This window comes from Carcharodon carcharias, chromosome 19, assembly GCF_017639515.1.
Source record: "Carcharodon carcharias isolate sCarCar2 chromosome 19, sCarCar2.pri, whole genome shotgun sequence".
In the NCBI taxonomy this organism is placed as follows: Eukaryota; Metazoa; Chordata; class Chondrichthyes; order Lamniformes; family Lamnidae; genus Carcharodon; species Carcharodon carcharias.
The window spans coordinates 102,850,900-102,869,235 of record NC_054485.1 but is presented as its reverse complement, the minus strand read 5'-3'; the positions used below and the strand labels follow the sequence as shown (position 1 = coordinate 102,869,235).

Here is an 18,336-nt window from a genome sequence, read left to right as displayed (position 1 = left end):
GCTACCAGACAGGTACAAAAAAAAAAATCCAAAAACAAAAAAAATGCTAATGGATGGCTTGCATCTCCAGAGGGCTAGAATACAAAGAGGAGGAAATGATGCTTCAGTTTATATAGAGCTTTGGTCAGATCCCCTTCTAGCGTATCTACCTTCAGTTTCCTGTTTTATTCATTTGTGGGATGTGGGCATCACTGGCAAGGCCAACATTTATTTCCCATCTCTAAATGGTGAAAAACAGCAGAGGTCCAAAGAAACTTGGAAGCCCAGGGACATTGATCATTAAAATGTCATGAACTTGCACAGAAGATAATCAAAAATGCTGGCCTTTATATACAGAGAATTAGAATACAAGAGGGTAGAAGTCATGCTTCAGCTATACAAAGTCCTGGTTAGACCACACCTAGAGTTACTGTGAGCAGTTCTGGGCACACCTCAGGAAGGATATCTTAACCTCAGAGGGAGATCAGCATAGCTTTACCAGAATGATATCTGGATTCCAAGGGTTAAATTACAAGGAGAGATCATACAAACTTCGAACTTAAAAGGTTAAGGGTGATTTGATCCAAGTTTCCAAGATATTAAGGGGAATAGGATGGAGTGGATAGAAAAAATTCTTTCCGCTAGCTGCGGGAGGTCTAGGACAAGGGGACATAGTCTAAAAATTGGAGCCAGACCTTTTGGGAGCAAAATTAGGAAAGAATTCTGCATGCAAAGGATTGGTAGAAATTTGGAACTCTCTTCCTTAAATGGCAATTGATGCTGGGTCAATTGTTAATTTTAAATTGGAGTTTGATAGATTTTTGTTAGCCAGAAGTATTAAGAGATATGGGGCAAAGGCAGGTGTATGGAGTTGGATCACAGATCAGCCGTGATTTCACTGAATGTCGGGACGGGCTCAAGGGGCTGAAGTGTTAGCATCTAATAGGTTGTACTTAATGAATGTTAAATACCCAGTACTTGAAGGTAATAAGGTGAACGGGCGATGGGTGTTGATTTGTTAATTATACTCAATTGTATACAAAAAAGTGTCAGGCAGCACTGGCGGTCTTTTTGACTTTCTGTTTGCAGTGTCCATTTAAGGGGCTGCATTTTATTTTGTCCCTCCGTTTTTTCTTAATTCAGTTCAATTAGTGTCATCAAAAGATAAGCACTGGCTATCTTAAGGGACTGCTTCTTGAATTGTGCCTTGTTTTCCTAATTTAGTTTAATTGGTTTCTCACAGCATTGGCTGACTGCTGTCCTGGAGGGGAGAAATCAGCTCTGTAGTGGGAAACAAACATTCTCCACTTAAGCATCCTAATCTCTTATATCCTTCACATCCAGGCTTGGGAGCTGGACAACATGAATGGCCTCCTTCTGTTCCAGCAGGGGTGGGCACTTGCATCTGATGAATGTGGCTGCACCCCATCTCCCAAAACCAAAAGGGCAGACAGTGGTTCTTTAACATCGATTACAGGCCAAGACGGAGATAGTCTGATCATGACAGCCGCGAGGGGGACAACAGGAAACCACTTTGGGTTCTCATGCAAATTCAGTGACTCAGAAATCACGTGTGTGTGTGTGTTTGAGTGAGACTTTGAAGCAATTACCTACCCTGAGAACAGAAGGGACTATTTGAAAAGTCCTCAGTGAAATAAACACCACTCCAAGGGGCAACAATCACCCAGCACTTAACAACCGCACAATGGGAAATTTTAAAAAGAAATAATTTTCGCTGCTTCTTTTTTTAAAATCACAAATTATTATTTTTTGGAATAAAAATATAGATTACATAAAAGAGGTGCTTCCTGTCACACAGACATACAAAAAAAACTGGGCAATGGTGAGGAAACAGGCAGTCTGTTAAAAACTGAAACAGTCGAGACGGACAGAGGAGAACGTGGAGAGAAAGTGTTCAGGAAAGAGTCCGTTGATTGAAAAGATTGACTGGGACGTAATCTCGTGTGGTGTTAGTTTGGTGGTTCTACTGCAAGGTTGTCTAAAAACAGAGCTTTATTTGTGGGGAGGTGGTTTGGGGCCCTGGCCGGGGGCAGGGTGTTGGGGCGGGGGAGGGGCGGGGGTGGAGAGAGAAAAACCGACTGCTAAGGCACCACCAGGCTGATTTCAGCAGGCTTGTTCTCCATGTTGCGGGTGGTGGTCTTGCCGTGTTGGTCGCGCAGGTGCACCCGCAGGGTGCTGTAATGGGTGAAGCGCATGTCGCAGTAGCTGCAGCAGTGGGGCGAGTCGCCGTTGTGCACGTTCATGTGGTCCTTGAGCGAGCGCTTCTGCGTGAAGGTGCGGCCGCAGATGGCGCAGCAGTACGGCTTGAAGCCGGTATGCACGTTGATGTGCTGGGCCAGCCGCGCGTTCTTCTTGAAGACCTTGCCGCACAGCAGGCACATGTAGAGCTTGTGGACCACCATGTGGGCTGCCAGGTGCTCGCGGTGCTCGAAGGGGGCGCCGCACTCGGAGCAGAGGCCTGGGCTCCGGGCCGCCTCGCCCTCCTTGGCACCCTGCCCTAAGCCAGAGAGGGGCGCGGGGGGGGGCGGGGGCTCCTCGCCCGGCCGGTAGAAGGTTCCAGTGAAGCCGCTGCTGCGGCAGTCCTCGCTGGCTGAGCTCTCATAGTCCTCCTCCTGGAACTCATCCGAGATCATCACCTCTGACATGTCGTAGGGGGCGCTGCTGTCGGAGTAGCCACCGGCGCCACCCCCCACAGTCGAGTGGATGCCGGGGTCGGGATCCAGGCCGTTGGCGGGCTCCACCCCGCCACCCGTCGGCCGCCCCTTGCCTGCCCGGTCTGGGCACCCCTCCATACAGTCGGCCAACGACTCCACCTTGTGGATGCAGATGTCCTCGGCGCCGCCAAAGTCCGCCCGCTGCTCCGACTCCAGCTTCACCACGTCGTCCGCTGGCGTCCTCCTTGGGCCCTTCTCCTCCGCCATACCCGTTTCCCAAGATGCCAGCCTGTCGGCGTCGGGCGCGCGCTCCGAGGAGGTGGCAATCTGTGGCGTGCAGGGCCGCTCCTCGGCCCCCTCAGCCGGGGGCACGCGGGGCCCGATGCGCGGCGACAGCGACTGCCGGCACTTCTCCACCACGTGCTCCATCTGGAGGCAGCTGGCCGCCGTCAGGTAGTCCAGGATGTCGTTGAAGGGGAACTCCAGCGTGCCGGTGTAGCAGGAGAGCAGCAGCCGCAGGACGATCTGGGCGCCCGTCATGGGGAAGACCTGCACCTCCTGCGAGGGGTTCATGTGGAACTGGTCGCGCAGGAAGGGCGAGCAGGCGGCCAGCACCACCCGGTGTCCCGGGAAACGCAGCTGATCTGCCACGATAGTCACATCACAGAAGCGCTCCTCCATCCGCAGCTGGTTCATCTTCTTCAGAATGGTCACCTCGTGGTTAGGGAACTGAAACCTCACCACATCGTCAGATGCCATGGCTGGGCAGCATGAACTGGAGAAGGAAAAAAATAACACAGAATGGTGCATTAGTCAACATCCTGCAAATTTATCAAGTATACTTACGTTGTCCCTAACACACAGAGAGACCTTTATGAATCTTCCAGCTATGTTTACGTAAGATATAGGAGCAGGAGCAGGCCTTAGGTCCCTTGAGCCTGCACCGCCATTCGATAAGATCATGGCTGACCTGATTTGGCCTTAGCTCCACTTTCCTGTCTGTCCCCCAAACATCTGTCTAACTCAGCCTTGAACATAGGCAATGACCAGCCTCCACTGCTCTCTGAGGATGAGAATTCCAAACCCTTTGAGTGAAGGGAGACCCCTTATTTTGAAACTGTGCCCCATAGTTCAAGATTCCCCCTCAAAGGGAAACATCCTCTCAGCATCCACCCCCTCAGAATCTTATATGTTTCAATAAGATCACCTCTCATTCTTCTAAACTCCAGTGAGTACAGCACCGACCTGTTCAACCTTTCCTCATGAGACAAACCCCTTCATCCCGGGAATCAACCCAGTGAACCTTCTTTGAATTGCTTCCAACGCAAGTATATCCTCCTTTAGTAAGGAAAACAAAACTGCATGCAGCACCTCACACCCTTAGGAAGACAATGGTATAATGGTAACGTTACTAGACTAATAATCCAGAGGCCAAGTTAATGTTCTGGGGACATGGGTTCAAATCCCCCCACTGCATCTGCAAGAATTGAAAGTTAGCCTCTGTAATGGTGACAAAAACCCATCTGGTTCACTAATGCCCTTTAGGGAAGGAAACCTGCTATCCTTACCTGGTCTGGCCTTCATACAAGTCCAGACCCACAGCAATGTGGTTGACTCTTAATCTATCCTGTGAATTGGCCAGCAAGCCATGCAGTTCAAAGGACAATTAGGGATCGGCAACAAATGCTGGTCTTGCCAACGACACCTACATCCCATCAAATATTTTTTAAAAAATGACCTCTCATTCTTCAAAACTCCAATGAGTATTGGCCCAACCTGCTCAGCATTTCTTTATAACACAACCTGTTCATCCTCAGAATCAACCTAGTGAACCAGCTCTGAACTGCTTCCAATGCAAGTATGTCGTTCTTTGGGAAAGGTCAACAAAACTGTACACGGTACTCTAGGTGTGGTCTCACCAATGCCCTGCACTGTTATGGAGAGACTTCCCTATTTTAATACTCCATCCTCCTTGCAAGAGCAGCAAATCTTTTAAATCTTTATAAAATACCAGTTCTGCTCCTACTGGATTATCACGTTCAATTTTGGGTGCCAGAATTTAGGAAGAATGTCAAGGTCTTAGGCAGCATGCAAATCTACTGGAATGTTATGAGGATGAGGGACTTCCAAGGTACTGGAGAAGCTGGGATTGTTCTCCTTGTGGGGAAAAAAGGTCAAGAGGAGATTTAATAGAGGCATTCAAAATTCTGAAAGATTTTGCCAGGACAGATGAGGAGAAACCGCTTCCATTGGTAGGAGGGTCGGTAACCAGCAGATAAGGTTTAAGATAAATGGCAGAAGAACCAGGGGGGGAAGTGAGAATTTTTACACATCGAGTAGTAGTGGTCAGGAATGCCCTGCCTGAAAGGGAGGTGGAAGCAGATTCAATAGTAACATTGAAAAGGGAATTGGATTAATGTACAAACATATGAACTAGGAGCAGGAGTAGGCCATTCAGCCTCACCAGCCTACTCCACCATTCACTAAGATCATGGCTGATATGATTGTGGTGTCAACTCTACTTTCCTGTCTACCTCCTATATTCTTTGACTCCCTTGTTAATCAAGAGTCTACCTGACCTTGAAAACATTCAATAACCCTCACTGCTCGCTGGGGAAGAGTGTTCCACAGACTCCTGAACCTCAGAGAAAACAATTCTCTTCATTTTTGTCTTAAATAACATTCAAGTAACATTCGCACCACACCAGTGCCAAGTAATGACCATCTCCAACAAGAGAGAAGCTAACCATCGCTCTTTGACATTCAATGGCATTACTGTCACTGAATCCCCCACTACCAGCACCCTGGGGGGGTTACCATTGACCAGAATCTGAACTGGACTAGCCATATAAACACTGTGGCCACAACAGCAGGTCAGAGGCTAGGAATCATGCAGTGAGTAACTCACCTCCTAACTCCCCACTTGACACCATCCAGGACAAAGCACCCCACCCACAAATGTTCACTCCCTCCACCACCAGTGCACAGTAGCAGCAGTGTGTACCATCTACAAGATGCACTGCAGGAACTCACTGAGGTTCCTAAGACATCACCTTCTAAACCCACAACTTCTACCATCTAGAAGGTGAAGGGCAGCAGATGCATGGGAAGTTCCCCTCCAAGCCACTCACCATCCTGACTTGGAAATATATCACTGTTCCTTCAATGTCGCTGGGTCAAAATCCTGCAGCTCCCTCCCTAACAGCACTGTGGGTGTACCTACACCACATGGACTGCAATAGTTCAAGAAGGCAGCTCACCACCACCTTCTCAAGGGCAATTAGGTATGGGCAATAAATGCTGGCTTAGCCAGCGGCCCCCACATCCCATGAATGAGTAAAAAAATGGGACACCCCTTTTTTTTTTAAACTGTGTCCCTATTTCTTGTCTCTCCCACAATGGGAAACATTCTCTCAGCATCCATCCTGTCAAGTCTCCTCAGGATCTTATATGTTTCAATAAGATCACCTCTCAACCTTCTAAACTCCAATGGATACAGGCCCAACCTGTCAAACTTTTCCCCATAAAAAATCCCCCCACCCACCCCATCCCATCCCAGGAATCAGTCGCATGAACTCAAAAACTTGAAAAGGATAAAAGACAGATCCTTGTGGAAAGAGTAGGTAAGACTAATTGGATTGCTCCTCCACAGGGAGCTGCAGGCCTTGTGGCACAGCGGGTAGCGTCCCTGCCTCTGAGCCAGAAGCTCCAGGTTCAGGTCCCACTCCAGGACTTGATGGCTAAGGGAAGGTGTGCTCATATCAACTTGCAAATCATTCCAACGTACATCAATGGCAGGCATGGAAGAGTGGGAGAGATTCCTGGCCAGCCATGTGGTGGAAAGAAAGTTGGAGTCTCTACCATCACTCTCCATAGCTCCAGACTACAAAATGCATTTGGCCACAGGAACTCAGACTGCCTGAGTGAACTGTAAAACACTACTGCCAAAGAGCCAACACCAGAACAATGGGATGAATGGCCTCTTCCTGTGCTGTTGGATTCTGTATATAGCCCCTGTGATGAGATAATAATTAAAAGAACTGGAATACAGAGTTTAACAAACTTATCATAAAACTGCACATGAAATACAGGTCTCTCTCTCTTTATATCCACACACACAACTGGAGAATCACTTCCAGTCCTGCCCGATATCCATATTGCAAGCTCCAGTTTCCGTACTGTCTCTATCTGCACCATTCTTCCCAGATTTGCTACGTTCCCTTCTCCCGTATCCTGGTTCCTTCCCCCATCCTCTGTGCTGGCATGGGCCCAATTTAAGCCAGTCTCATACCATCTGTGCGGCTCCCCAACACACCCCCTGTCCCTAGTTGCCCTTGAGAAGGTAGTGGTGAGCTGCCTTCTTGAACCACTGCAATGCATGTGGTGTGGGTACACCCATAGTATTAATTAGGGAGGGAGTTCCAGGATTTCAACCCAGCGGCAGCGAAGGAACAGCAATATGGTTCCAAGGCAGGATGGTGAGTGGCTTGGAGGCGGAACTTGCATTTAATTTATTTTTATTCGTTCATGTGGCGTGGGCATTGCTGGCCAGGCCAGGATTTAATGCCCATCCCAAATCGCCCTTGAGGTGGTGATAGTGAGCTGCCACCTTGAACAGCTGCAGTTCCTGTGCTGTAGGTACACCCACAGTGCCGTTAGAAAATGAGTTCCTGGATTTTGGTCCAGCGATAATGAAGGAACGGCAATATCGGTCCAAGTCAGGATTTTGAGTGCCTAAGCTCGCTTCCCCGCACCTCCCCCCACCACGTACTCCATCAGTTCCAATGTATTTTCACAGCATTGCTGATCAATTTACCAAAAGCTTTATCAAAGAGGTGGATTTTAAGTGTCTCCAAAAAGGAGATTGAGATAGAGAAGCAGAGAAGGGAAGGAATTCCAGAGCTCAGCACCCGGGGAAACTGTGTGGATGTACCTACACCACATGGACTGCCGCAGTGTAAGGAGGCAGCTCGCCACCACCTTCTCAAAGGATGGGCAACAAATGCTGGGATTGCCATCAACATCCGCATGCCATGAAAGAACAAAAAGACAGCTGAGGGCACAGCCACCAATGGTGGAGCAAATGTAAATCGGAGATGCACAAGAGGCCACAATTAGAGGAGCACAGATATCTTGGAGGGTTTGGAGGAGATTAGAGGGAGGGTGAGACCAAGGAGCGGTTTGAAAACACGAATGAGAATTTTTACAATCAACACATTTCTTGACCGGGAACCAGGGCTGGCCAGTGAGCACAGGGTGATGGGGGAACGGGACTTGCTACGAGTTCAGACACAGGCTGCATTCGAAGATTTGAGGTGGCCGGTCAGCAGAAGCCGACAGGTGGGTCCCCTTCCCTTCCCTTGACCCGGGCAACGGAGTGGCTCAACCAACATAGGTTCAGGCAACCCGATCGCTTGCCCAATAACACAAAGGGTCAAACCGCAAGCTCACTCCAGACAGGGAGAATCTCACCCATGGGTGTAATCCCAACCTCCCCATCACCCCATCTCCCACCCAGAGGAAGGGGGTGCAAGTGTATATGGCAGCTCAATGGGCCCACTCAGAGCTCATGAAAGGGCGAGACGGTATGAAATATTTTGGAGGTTAAGTTTTTTGGGGGTTTGGGGTTGAGGATTGGGGGGGTTTGGGGTTGAGGATTGGGGGGGTTTGGGGTTGAGGATTGGGGGAGTTTGGGGTTGAGGATTGGGGGGTTGGGGTTGAGGATTGGGGGGTTTGGGTTGAGGATTGGGGGGGTTTGGGTTGAGGATTGGGGGGGTTTGGGTTGAGGATTGGGGGGGTTTGGGTTGAGGATTGGGGGGGTTTGGGTTGAGGATTGGGGGGGTTTGGGTTGAGGATTGGGGGGGTTTGGGTTGACGATTGGGGGGGTTTGGGTTGACGATTGGGGGGGTTTGGGTTGAGGATTGGGGGGGTTTGGGTTGAGGATTGGGGGGTTTGGGGTTGAGGATTGGGGGGTTTGGGGTTGAGGATTGGGGGGGTTGAGGATTGGGGGGGTTGAGGATTGGGGGGGTTGAGGATTGGGGGCGTTGAGGATTCGGGGGGTTGAGGATTCGGGGGGTTGAGGATTCGGGGGGTTGAGGATTGGGGGGTTGAGGATAGGATTCTGGGGGTTGAGGATTGGGGGGTTGAGGATTGGGGGGGCTTGGGTTGAGGATTGGGGGATTTTGGGTTGAGGATTGGGGGGGTTGAGGATTCGGGGGTTGAGGATTGGGGGGTTGAGGATTGGGGGGTTGAGGATTGGGGGGTTGAGGATTGGGGGTTGAGGATTGGGGGATTGAGGATGGGGGGGTTGAGGATGGGGGAGTTGAGGATGGGGAGGTTGAGGATTGGAGGGTTTGGGTTGAGGATTGGGGGGTTTGGAGTTGAGGATTGGAGGGTTGGGGTTGAGGATTGGGGGGGTTGAGAATTGGGGGTTTTGGGGTTGAGGATTGGGGTGTTGGGGTTCAGGATTGGGGGGTTGGTTTGAGGATTGGGGGGTTGAAAATTGGGGGTTTTGGGGTTGAGGATTGGGGGGGTTGTGTTGAGAATTGGGGGGATTGGGTTGAGGATTGGGGGGTTGGGGTTGAGGATTGGGGGGGTTGAGGATTGGGGGGGTTGAGGATTAGGGAGGTTGGGTTGAGGATTGGGGGGGTTTGGGGTTGAGGATTGGGGGCGTTGGGGTTGAGGATTGGGGGCATTGGGGTTGAGGATTGGGGGGATTGGGTTGAGGATTGGGGGGTTGGGGTTGAGGATTGGGGGGTTGAGGATTAGGGAGGTTGGGTTGAGGATTGGGGGGTTTGGGGTTGAGGATTGGGGGCGTTGGGGTTGAGGATTGGGGGCATTGGGGTTGAGGATTGGGGGGATTGGGTTGAGGATTGGGGGGTTGGGGTTGAGGATTGAGGGGGTTGAGGATTAGGGAGGTTGGGTTGAGGATTGGGGGGGTTGGGGTTGAGGATTGGGGGGGTTGAGGATTGGGGGGATGGGGTTGAGGGTTGGGGTTGAGGATTGGGGGGTTGGGGTTGAGGATTGGGGGGGTTGGGGTTGAGGATTGTGGGGGTTGGGGTTGCGGATTGGGGGGGTTGAGGATTGGGGGGGTTGGGGTTGAGGATTGGGGGGGGTTGAGGATTGGGGGGGTTGAGGATTGGGGGGGTTGAGGATTGGGGGGGTTGAGGATTGGGGGGGTTGGGGTTAAGGATTGGGGGGGTTTGGGGTTGAGGATTGGGGGGGTTTGGGGTTGAGGATTGGGGGGTTTGGGGTTGAGGATTGGGGGGGTTTGGGGTTGAGGATTGGGGGGGTTTGGGGTTGAGGATTGGGGGGGTTGAGGTTGAGGATTGGGGGGGTTGAGGATTAGGGAAGTTGGGTTGAGGATTGGGGGGGTTGGGTTGAGGATTGGGGGCATTGGGGTTGAGGATTGGGGGGGGTTGATGATTGGGGGGGTTGAGGATTGGGGGCGTTGAAGATTGGGGGGATGGGGTTGAGGATTGGGGGGTTGGGGTTGAGGATTGGGGGGGTTGGGGTTGAGGATTGGGGGGGTTGGGGTTGAGGGGGTTGAGGATTGGGGGGGGTTGAGGATTGGGGGGGTTGAGGAATGGGGGGGTTGAGGATTGGGGGCGTTGAAGATTGGGGGGATGGGGTTGAGGATTGGGGGGTTGGGGTTGAGGATTGGGGGGGTTGGGGTTGAGGATTGGGGGGGTTGGGGTTGAGGGGGTTGAGGATTGGGGGGGTTGAGGAATGGGGGGGTTGAGGAATGGGGGGGTTGGGATAGGGTTTTGGGGGCAGTTTGAAGGGTTAGTTTAGGGTTGGGGGTTAGGGTTTTTCTTGAGAGGGTTTGGGGCTCAGGATTTTGGGGGTTAGGATGAGGGTCGGGGATTTGGGGAGTGTCTGGTCTCTCCCCTCCCGGATCCGTGGCGGCCCCTCCGGCCTCTTCCCCGTCCGCCGGGGCGAAGCTCCGACTCGAGCTCCGGGGCTGCGGCCTAGGCCGGTGCGGGCGGCGGGGTTTCCCGGTCGCAGAGTGGGGGCGGGGGGGGGGGGAGGGGGCGCGTGTGGTGGTGTTGGGTGAAGGAGGTGAAGCCCCGGGTCTCCCTCCCGGTCCCTTCCCCAGCCCCTCACCCCCGGGACTCACCCGGCTCCCGGGCTCCTAGTTGCCGCAGTCCCCGGCAGGTGGCCGACCGAAACCCCGGGCCCCCAAACTCCCGGCGACAGAGGGGGGAGGGCCGACCAGCCGCAGCCCCGGAGTTTCCACCGACTGGCACTGGATCTTTCTGTCACTGACTGGATCTTTTGTCACTGGATCTCACTGTCACTTGATCTCCATGTCACTAGAATCCTCTGGCAGTTGATCTACTGTCGCTGTCACTCGATCTCTCTAGCACTCTTTCTCCAGCTCTCTCTGCCACATTCTCTCTACATGGGTAGCTCTGGCACTCGGCCACAGGATCTCTTTGTCACTGCATCTCTGTCACTGGAACCCCTCTGGCATTCAATCTGCTGGCAGTGAAGATCTCTGTCACTTGATCTGTCACTCAGTCTCTCTGGCACTGGCTCACTTGCTACTTCTCTCTGCTACTTTATCACGGGGTGGCCATGGAATTTGGCTACAGTGGCATTGGATCTCTCTGGCACTCCATCTCTCTAATATGTTGCATTGGCATTGGATGTCTTTATCATTTTACAACTAGGTGACTCTGGCACATAGAAACATAGATAGAAACTAGGAGCAGCAGTAGGCCATTCGGCCCTTCAAGCCTGCTCCGCCATTCAATATGACCCTGGCTGATCCTCTATCTCAATGCCATATTCCCGCTTTCTTCCTTATGCATTGATGCCCCTAATATCCAAACATTTATCAATACTTGGTGACCCGGCCTCCACAGCCTTCTGTGGTAGAGAATTTCACAGGTTGACCACCCTCTGAGTGAAGAAATTTCCCCCCCCAATCCCATGTTCTTTAATTTTGCCAATTAGCTTCTTATGTGGGACCTTATCAAAAGTCTTCTTGAAATCCAAATACACCACATCCACCGGTTCTGCCTTATCTATTCTACTATCTATTCCTCTAAAAACTCCAGTAGATTAGTTAAGCATGATTTCCCTTTCATAAACCCATGCTGACTTTGTCTAATCCCGTTAATGCTTTCCAAGTGTTCTGTTACCATGTCTTTTATAATAAACTCTCGCATTTTCCCCACTACTGCTGTTAGGCCAACTGGTCTGTAATTCTCTGTTTTTTCTCTCCCTCCTTTTTTAAATAGTAGGGTTACATTTGCCACCCTCCAATCTGTAGGAACTGTTCCAGAGTCTATAGAATTTTGGAAGATGATCACCAATGCATCCAACATTTCCAGGGCCACTTCCTTTAACGTTCTGAGGTGTAGATTATCAAATCCTGGGGATTTTTCAGCCTTTAACCCCATTAATTTCTCTAGCACCATTTTTTTTTACTAATTCTGATTTTCTTCAATTTCTCCCTCTCACTAGACCCTTGGTTCCCTAACATTTCTGGAAAATTATTTGTGTCCTCTTTTGTGAAGACAGAACCAAAATGTGTGTTCAATTCTCCTGACATTTCTTTGTTCCCCATTATAATTTCCCCCATTTCTGACTGTAAGGGACCTATGTTTGTCTTTGCTAATCTTTTACTCTTTACATATTTATAGAAGATTTACAGTTAGTTTTTATGTTCCTTGCAAGTTACTCTCATACTCCATTTTCTCCTTCTTGATCAATCTTTTTGTCCATTTTTGCTGAATTCTAAACTGCTCCCAATCCTCAGGCTTGCTGCTTTTTCTGGCAATTTTATATGTCTCCTCTTTGGATGTAATACTTTCCCTAATTTCTTTTGTAAGCCATGGTTGGGCCACATTTCCTGTTTTATTTTTGTGCCAGACAGGAATGAATAATTGTTATAATTCATGCATATGTTCCTTAAATATTAGCCAGTGTCTATCCACTGTCAACCTTTTAGCAGGGTTCCCCAATCCGTCGTTAGCAACTCACACCTCATACCCTCGTAATTCCCTTTATTTAGATTCAGGACCCTAGTTACAGACTCAACTTCTTCACTCTCCATCCTAATGAACAATTCTATCATTTAATGCAAAAACAAAAATAGCTGGAAAAGCTCAGCAGGTCTGACAGCATCTGTGGAGAGGAAGACAGAGTTAACGTTTCGAGCTATTTCCAGCTATTTTTGTTTTAGTTTCAGATTTCCAGCATCCTCAGTATTTTGCTTTTATCTATCATTTTATGGTTGCTCTTCCCCAAGGGACCCTGGACAACAAGATTGTGAATTAATCCTTTCTCATTGCACAATACCCAGTCTAGGATAGCCTGCTGTCTAGTTGGTTCCTCAACTTATTGGTCTAAAAAACCATTATGTGCACACTCCAGGAAATCCTCCTTCACAGTGTTATTGCTAGTTTGGTTTATCTAATCTATATGTAGATTAAAGTCACCATGATTATAGTTGTACCCTTAATGAGTGTGTTTCTAATTTTCTGCTTAATGCCTTCCCTTACATCTCCATTCCTTTTGGGGGCCTATAGACAACCCCCACCAACGTTTTCCACTCAAATAGATTCCACATCATGATTTTCCAAGCTAATATACTTCCTCACTATTGCATTCATTTCCTCCTTTACTAGCAATTCTCCCCCGCCTCCTTTCCCTATCTGTCTTTCCTTCCTAAGAATTGGATACCCCTGGGTGTTCAGTTCCCATTCTTGGTCACCCTGCAGCCATGTCTCTGTAATTGCAACTATATCAAAACCATTTACATCTAAATGCGCTGTTAGTTCATCTACCTTATTGCGAATGCTCCACGTATTCAGATACAACGTCTTTAGACTTGTCTCTTTAACCTTTTTAGTCATCTTAGCTTTATTTTGCACTATGACCCAATTTGTTTAACGCCCTTGTTTTTTCTGCCTTCCATTTTTGCTTCTTACTTTCCTGTCTTTTGTTTCTATCCTTGTTTCCCCCTCCTCGGTCTCCCTGCTCAGGTTCCCATCCCCCTGTCATTCTAGTTTAAACCCTCCCCGATTGCACTAACAAACTAACAACACCCCCCCCCACCCCCCCCAACCCCCACCCCCCGCCCCCCAACCCACCACCCTGAGACATTGGTCCTGGTCCTGCCCAGATGCAACCCGTCCTGTTTGTACTGGTCCCACCTACTCCAGAACCAGTCCCAATGTCCCAGGAATCTGAATCCCTCCAAAGTGCTATTTCTTCAGCCATGTATTCATCTGATATATCCTTTTGTTTCTACTCTTGCTAGTACATGGCACTGGTAGTAATCCTGAGATTACTACCTTTGAGGTCCTACTTTACAGTTTATGTCCTAACTCCCTATATTCAGCTTGTAGGACCTCAGCCCTTTTTTTCAACCTATGCCGTTGGTGCCAATATGTACAACGACCACTGGCTTTTCATCCTCCCCTTTCAGAATGCTCAGCAGCCTCTTCGAGATATCCTTGACCCTGGCACCAGGGAGGCAACATACCATCCTCTTTTGCGGCCACAGAAACTCTTGTCTGTTCCCCTTATTATTGAATCCCCTATCACTATAGCCCTGCTCCTCTTTTTCCTCATCTCTTGTCCAGCAGAGCCACGCGTGGTGCCATGGGCTTGGCTCCTGCTGCTTTCCCCTGGGAAGCCATCTCCCCCAACAGTATCCAAAATGGTATATCTGTTAGAGAATCCTGTTCCCACACTGACACTGGATGGCTCCGGCACTCAATCCCTCTGGTTCTGAATCACTCTGGCACTTGATCCCTCTGTCACACTGGAACTGGATAGATCTAGCACTGGAACTTTCCAACACTCCTGCACTGGGTGGTTCCAGTGCTTGGCACATGATCCGTTTAGTGCAGGGCCATTTCAAATTGGATATATCTGGTACTTGACACTGCATTCTACTGGCAACGTTTCAACCCACACAATTCAGCAAAGATTTAGCCAACAAACCCACCTGTTGATTGTATTTTCATCCAACCCCTGACCAATTATCAAATTGGTAAGTTTATGTTTCAATAATTACTGTTAGATTAAAAGTTCTTTTAGTTGTTAAAATGGCAAGATGAGTTACTGGACTCCACGAATGAACACTATCAGTAGTAGTCACAGCATCAATCTTGACTCAATTGCTGACAGAATTCACTCAAAGTTGCTGACTCATGGGTTTGAACCACAATTCCAGGAATTTAACACATCACAGAGGGAGGCACTGTATTGGTAACAATCCTGTTCTCACCATGTTTGAGGTTAGTAACAATCCTGTTCTCACCATGTTTGAGATCAGTAACAATCCTGTTCAGTTTCTGATAGTAGTAAGAATCCTTTTCTCACCGTATTTGAAATTAGTAACAATCCAGTTCTCAACGTGTTTGAGATTAGTAACAATCCTGTTCTCACCGTGTTTCAGATTAGTAACAATCCTGTTCTGTGTCTGAGATCAGTAACAATCCTGTTCTCACCGTGTTTGGGATTAGTAACAATCCTGTTCTCACTGGGTTTGAGGTCAGTAACAATCCTATTCCATGTCTGAGATTAGTAACAATTGTGTTCTCACTGTGTTTAAAATTCAGAATCACAGAATCACAGTGCAGAAGAGGTCCTTTGGCCCATTGAGTCTGCACCGACACGTGAGAAACGACTGACCTACCTACCTAATCCCATTTACCAGCACTTGGCCCATAGCCTTGAATGTAATGAGGTGCCAAGTGCTCATCCAGGTACTTTTTAAAGGATGTGAGGGAACCCGCCTCCACCACCCTCCCAGGCAGTGCATTCCAGACCGTCACCACCCTCTGGGTAAGAAAGGTTTTCCTCACATCCCCCCTAAACCTCCTGCCCCTCACCTTGAACTTATGTCCCCTCGTGACTGACCCTTCAACTAGGTAGAACAGCTGCTTCCTATCCACCCTGTCTATGCCCCTCATAAGCTTGTACACCTCAATCAGGTCGCCCCTCAGTCTTCTCTGCTCCAATGAAAACAACCCAAGTCTATCCAACCTCTCTTCATAACTTAAATGTTTCATCCCAGGCAACAAACTGGTGAATCTCCTCTGCACCCCCTCCAGTACAATCACATCCGTCCTATAATGTGGCAACCAGAACTGCACACAGTACTCCAGCTGTGGCCTCACCAAGATTCTATACAACTCCAACATGACCTCCTTACTTTTGTAATCTATGCCTCGACTGATAAAAGCAAGCGTCCCATATGCCTTTTTCACCACCCCACTAACATGCCCCTCCGCCTTCAGAGACCTATGGACACACATGCCAATGTCCCTTTGTTCCTTAGAACTTGCTACTGTCATGCCGTTCATTGAATACTTCCTTATCAAATTACTCCTTCCAAAGTGTATCACATCAAACTTTTTAGGGTTAAATTCCAACTGCCACTTATCTGCCCATTTGACCATCCTGTCTAGATCTTCCTGTAGCCCAAGACACTCAACCTCACTGTTAACCACCTGGCCAATCTTTGTGTCATCAGCAAATTTACTAATCCTACCCCCCCACATAGTCATCTATATTGTTTATATAAGTGACGAATAATAGGGGACCCAGCACAGATCCCTGTGATACGTCACTGAACACGGGCTTCCAGTCACTAAAGCATCCTTCTGTCATCACCCTCTGTCTCCTACAACTAAGCCAATTTTGAATCCACCTTCTCAAATTACCCTGTACCCCGTGTGCATTTGCCTTCTTTATAAGTCTCCCATGTGGGACCTTGTCAAAGGCTTTGCTGAAATCCATATAAACTACATCAACTACACAATCCTGTTGCATGTCTGATATTAGTAACAATCCTATTCTCACCATGTTCAAGATTTCTAACAATCCTGTTCTCACCATATTTGAGATTAGTAACAATCCTGTTCCCGCCATGTCCGAGATTAATAAAAATCCTATCTGCGTCTGAGATGAGGAACAATCCACTTTACCTGTTTGAGATTTGTCACAATCTTGTTCCATGTTTGAGAATAGTAACAATCCAGTTCCCATTGTGTTTGAGATTAGCTGTGTCTGAGATTAGTAGCAATCCTATTTCCATATCTGAGATTATTAAAAATCCTGTTCTCACCATGTTTTAGATTAGTAACAATCCTGTCCCCCACAACCTTTCTGAGATTAGTAACAATTCTGTTCTTTTTTCTGCGATTAGTAAGTCCTGTTCCCATCATGTCTGAGATTAGTAACAATCCTTTTCGTGTTTGAAATTAGTAACAATCCTGTTCCCATCGTATTTTAGATTAGAAACAATCCTGTTCTCATCATGTCTGAGATTAGTAACAATCCTGTTCTGTGTCTGAAATCAGTAACAATCCCCTTCCCATCGTGTTCGAGATTAGTAACAATCCTGTTCCGTATCTGAGCTCAGTAACAATCCTGTTCCATGTTTGAGATTAGTAGCAATCCTGTTCCCACCATGTTTGAGATCAGTAACAATCCTGTTGTCACCGTGTTTGAAATTAGTAACAATCCTATTCCGCCTTTGAAATTAATAACAATCTTGTTCTCACATGTCTGAGATCAGGAACAATCCTGTTTCCACCATGTTCGAAATCAGTAACAATCCTGTTCCCAAATCTGAAATTAGTAATGAATCTGAGGTTAGTTACAATTCTGCTCCGTATCTGAGATTAGTAGCAATCTTGTTGCCACAGTATTTTAGATTAATAACAATCCTATCCCCTCTCCATCTGAGATTAGTAATGATCCTGCTCTATGTCTGAGATTAGTAACAATCCTGCTACGTGTCTGAGATTAGTAGTGATCCTGTTGCCACAGTATTTTAGATTAATAACATTTGAGATTAGTAAAAATCCTGCTTCCCCTGCATCTGAGATTAGTAACAATCCTGTTTCCCTCCGCCATGTTTGAGATTAGGAACAATACTGTTTCCCTCCACCATGTTTGAGATTAGTAACAATCCTGTTCCCACAGTATTTGAGATTAGTAACAATCCTATTCCCATCATATTTTAGATTAGAAGCAATCCTGTTCTCATCATGTCTGAGATTAGTAACAATCCTGTTCTGTGTCTGAAATCAGTAACAATCCCCTTCCCACCGTGTTCGAGATTAGTAACAATCCTGTTCCATATCTGAGATCAGTAACAATCTTGTTCCATGTTTGAGATTAGTAGCAATCCTGTTCCCACCATGTTTGAGATCAGTAACAATCCTGTTGTCACCGTGTTTGAGATTAGTAACAATCCTATTCCGCCTTTGAAATTAATAACAATCTTGTTCTCACATGTCTGAGATCAGTAACAATCCTGTTTCCACCATGTTCGAAATTAGTAACAATCCTGTTCCCAAATCTGAAATTAGTAATGATCCTGTTCTACATCTGAGGTTAGTTACAATTCTGCTCCGTATCTGAGATTAGTAGCAATCCTGCTGCCACAGTATTTTAGATTAATAATAACTCTATCCCCTCTCCATCTGAGATTAGTAATGATCCTGTTCTATGTCTGAGGTTAGTAACAATCCTGCTACGTGTCTGTGATTAGTAGTGATCCTGTTGCCACAGTATTTTAGATTAATAACATTTGAGATTAGTAACAATCCTGCTTCCCCTGCATCTGAGATTATTAACAATCCTGTTTCCCTCTGCCATGTTTGAGATTAGTAACAATCCTGTTCCCACAGTATTTGAGATTAGT

General features: G+C 47.9%; 1 protein-coding gene across 2 annotated transcripts; it reads right to left on the bottom strand.

Moving 5' to 3' along the window:
* Positions 1-265: 265 nt before the first annotated feature.
* On the bottom strand, positions 266-18,259 carry LOC121291903 (zinc finger and BTB domain-containing protein 12-like). Of its 2 annotated transcripts, none has more exons than XM_041213559.1 (2): positions 17,189-18,259; positions 266-3,429 (listed from the first exon to the last, which is right to left on the bottom strand). In XM_041213559.1, exons 1-2 carry the CDS (start codon positions 17,221-17,223, stop codon positions 2,082-2,084), a joined length of 1,383 nt encoding a protein of 460 aa, XP_041069493.1. In that variant the 5' UTR covers positions 17,224-18,259; the 3' UTR covers positions 266-2,081. The 2 variants fall into 2 exon arrangements, with proteins under 2 accessions (XP_041069493.1, XP_041069494.1); XM_041213560.1 differs by lacking the exon at positions 17,189-18,259 and adding an exon at positions 10,774-10,960 and having other exon boundaries at positions 267-3,429.
* Between the last annotated feature and the right edge of the window lie 77 nt (positions 18,260-18,336).

Excerpts from the sequence above, each read along its gene's own strand:
- LOC121291903 (XM_041213559.1), bottom strand. The coding sequence starts at position 17,223 with ATGGTGGAAACAGGATTGTTCCTGATCTCAGACAT. Across the intron at positions 3,430-17,188 it reads TTGTTCCTGATCTCAGACAT|TTCATGCTGCCCAGCCATGG; the intron begins GTGAGAACAAGA and ends TTCCTTCTCCAG.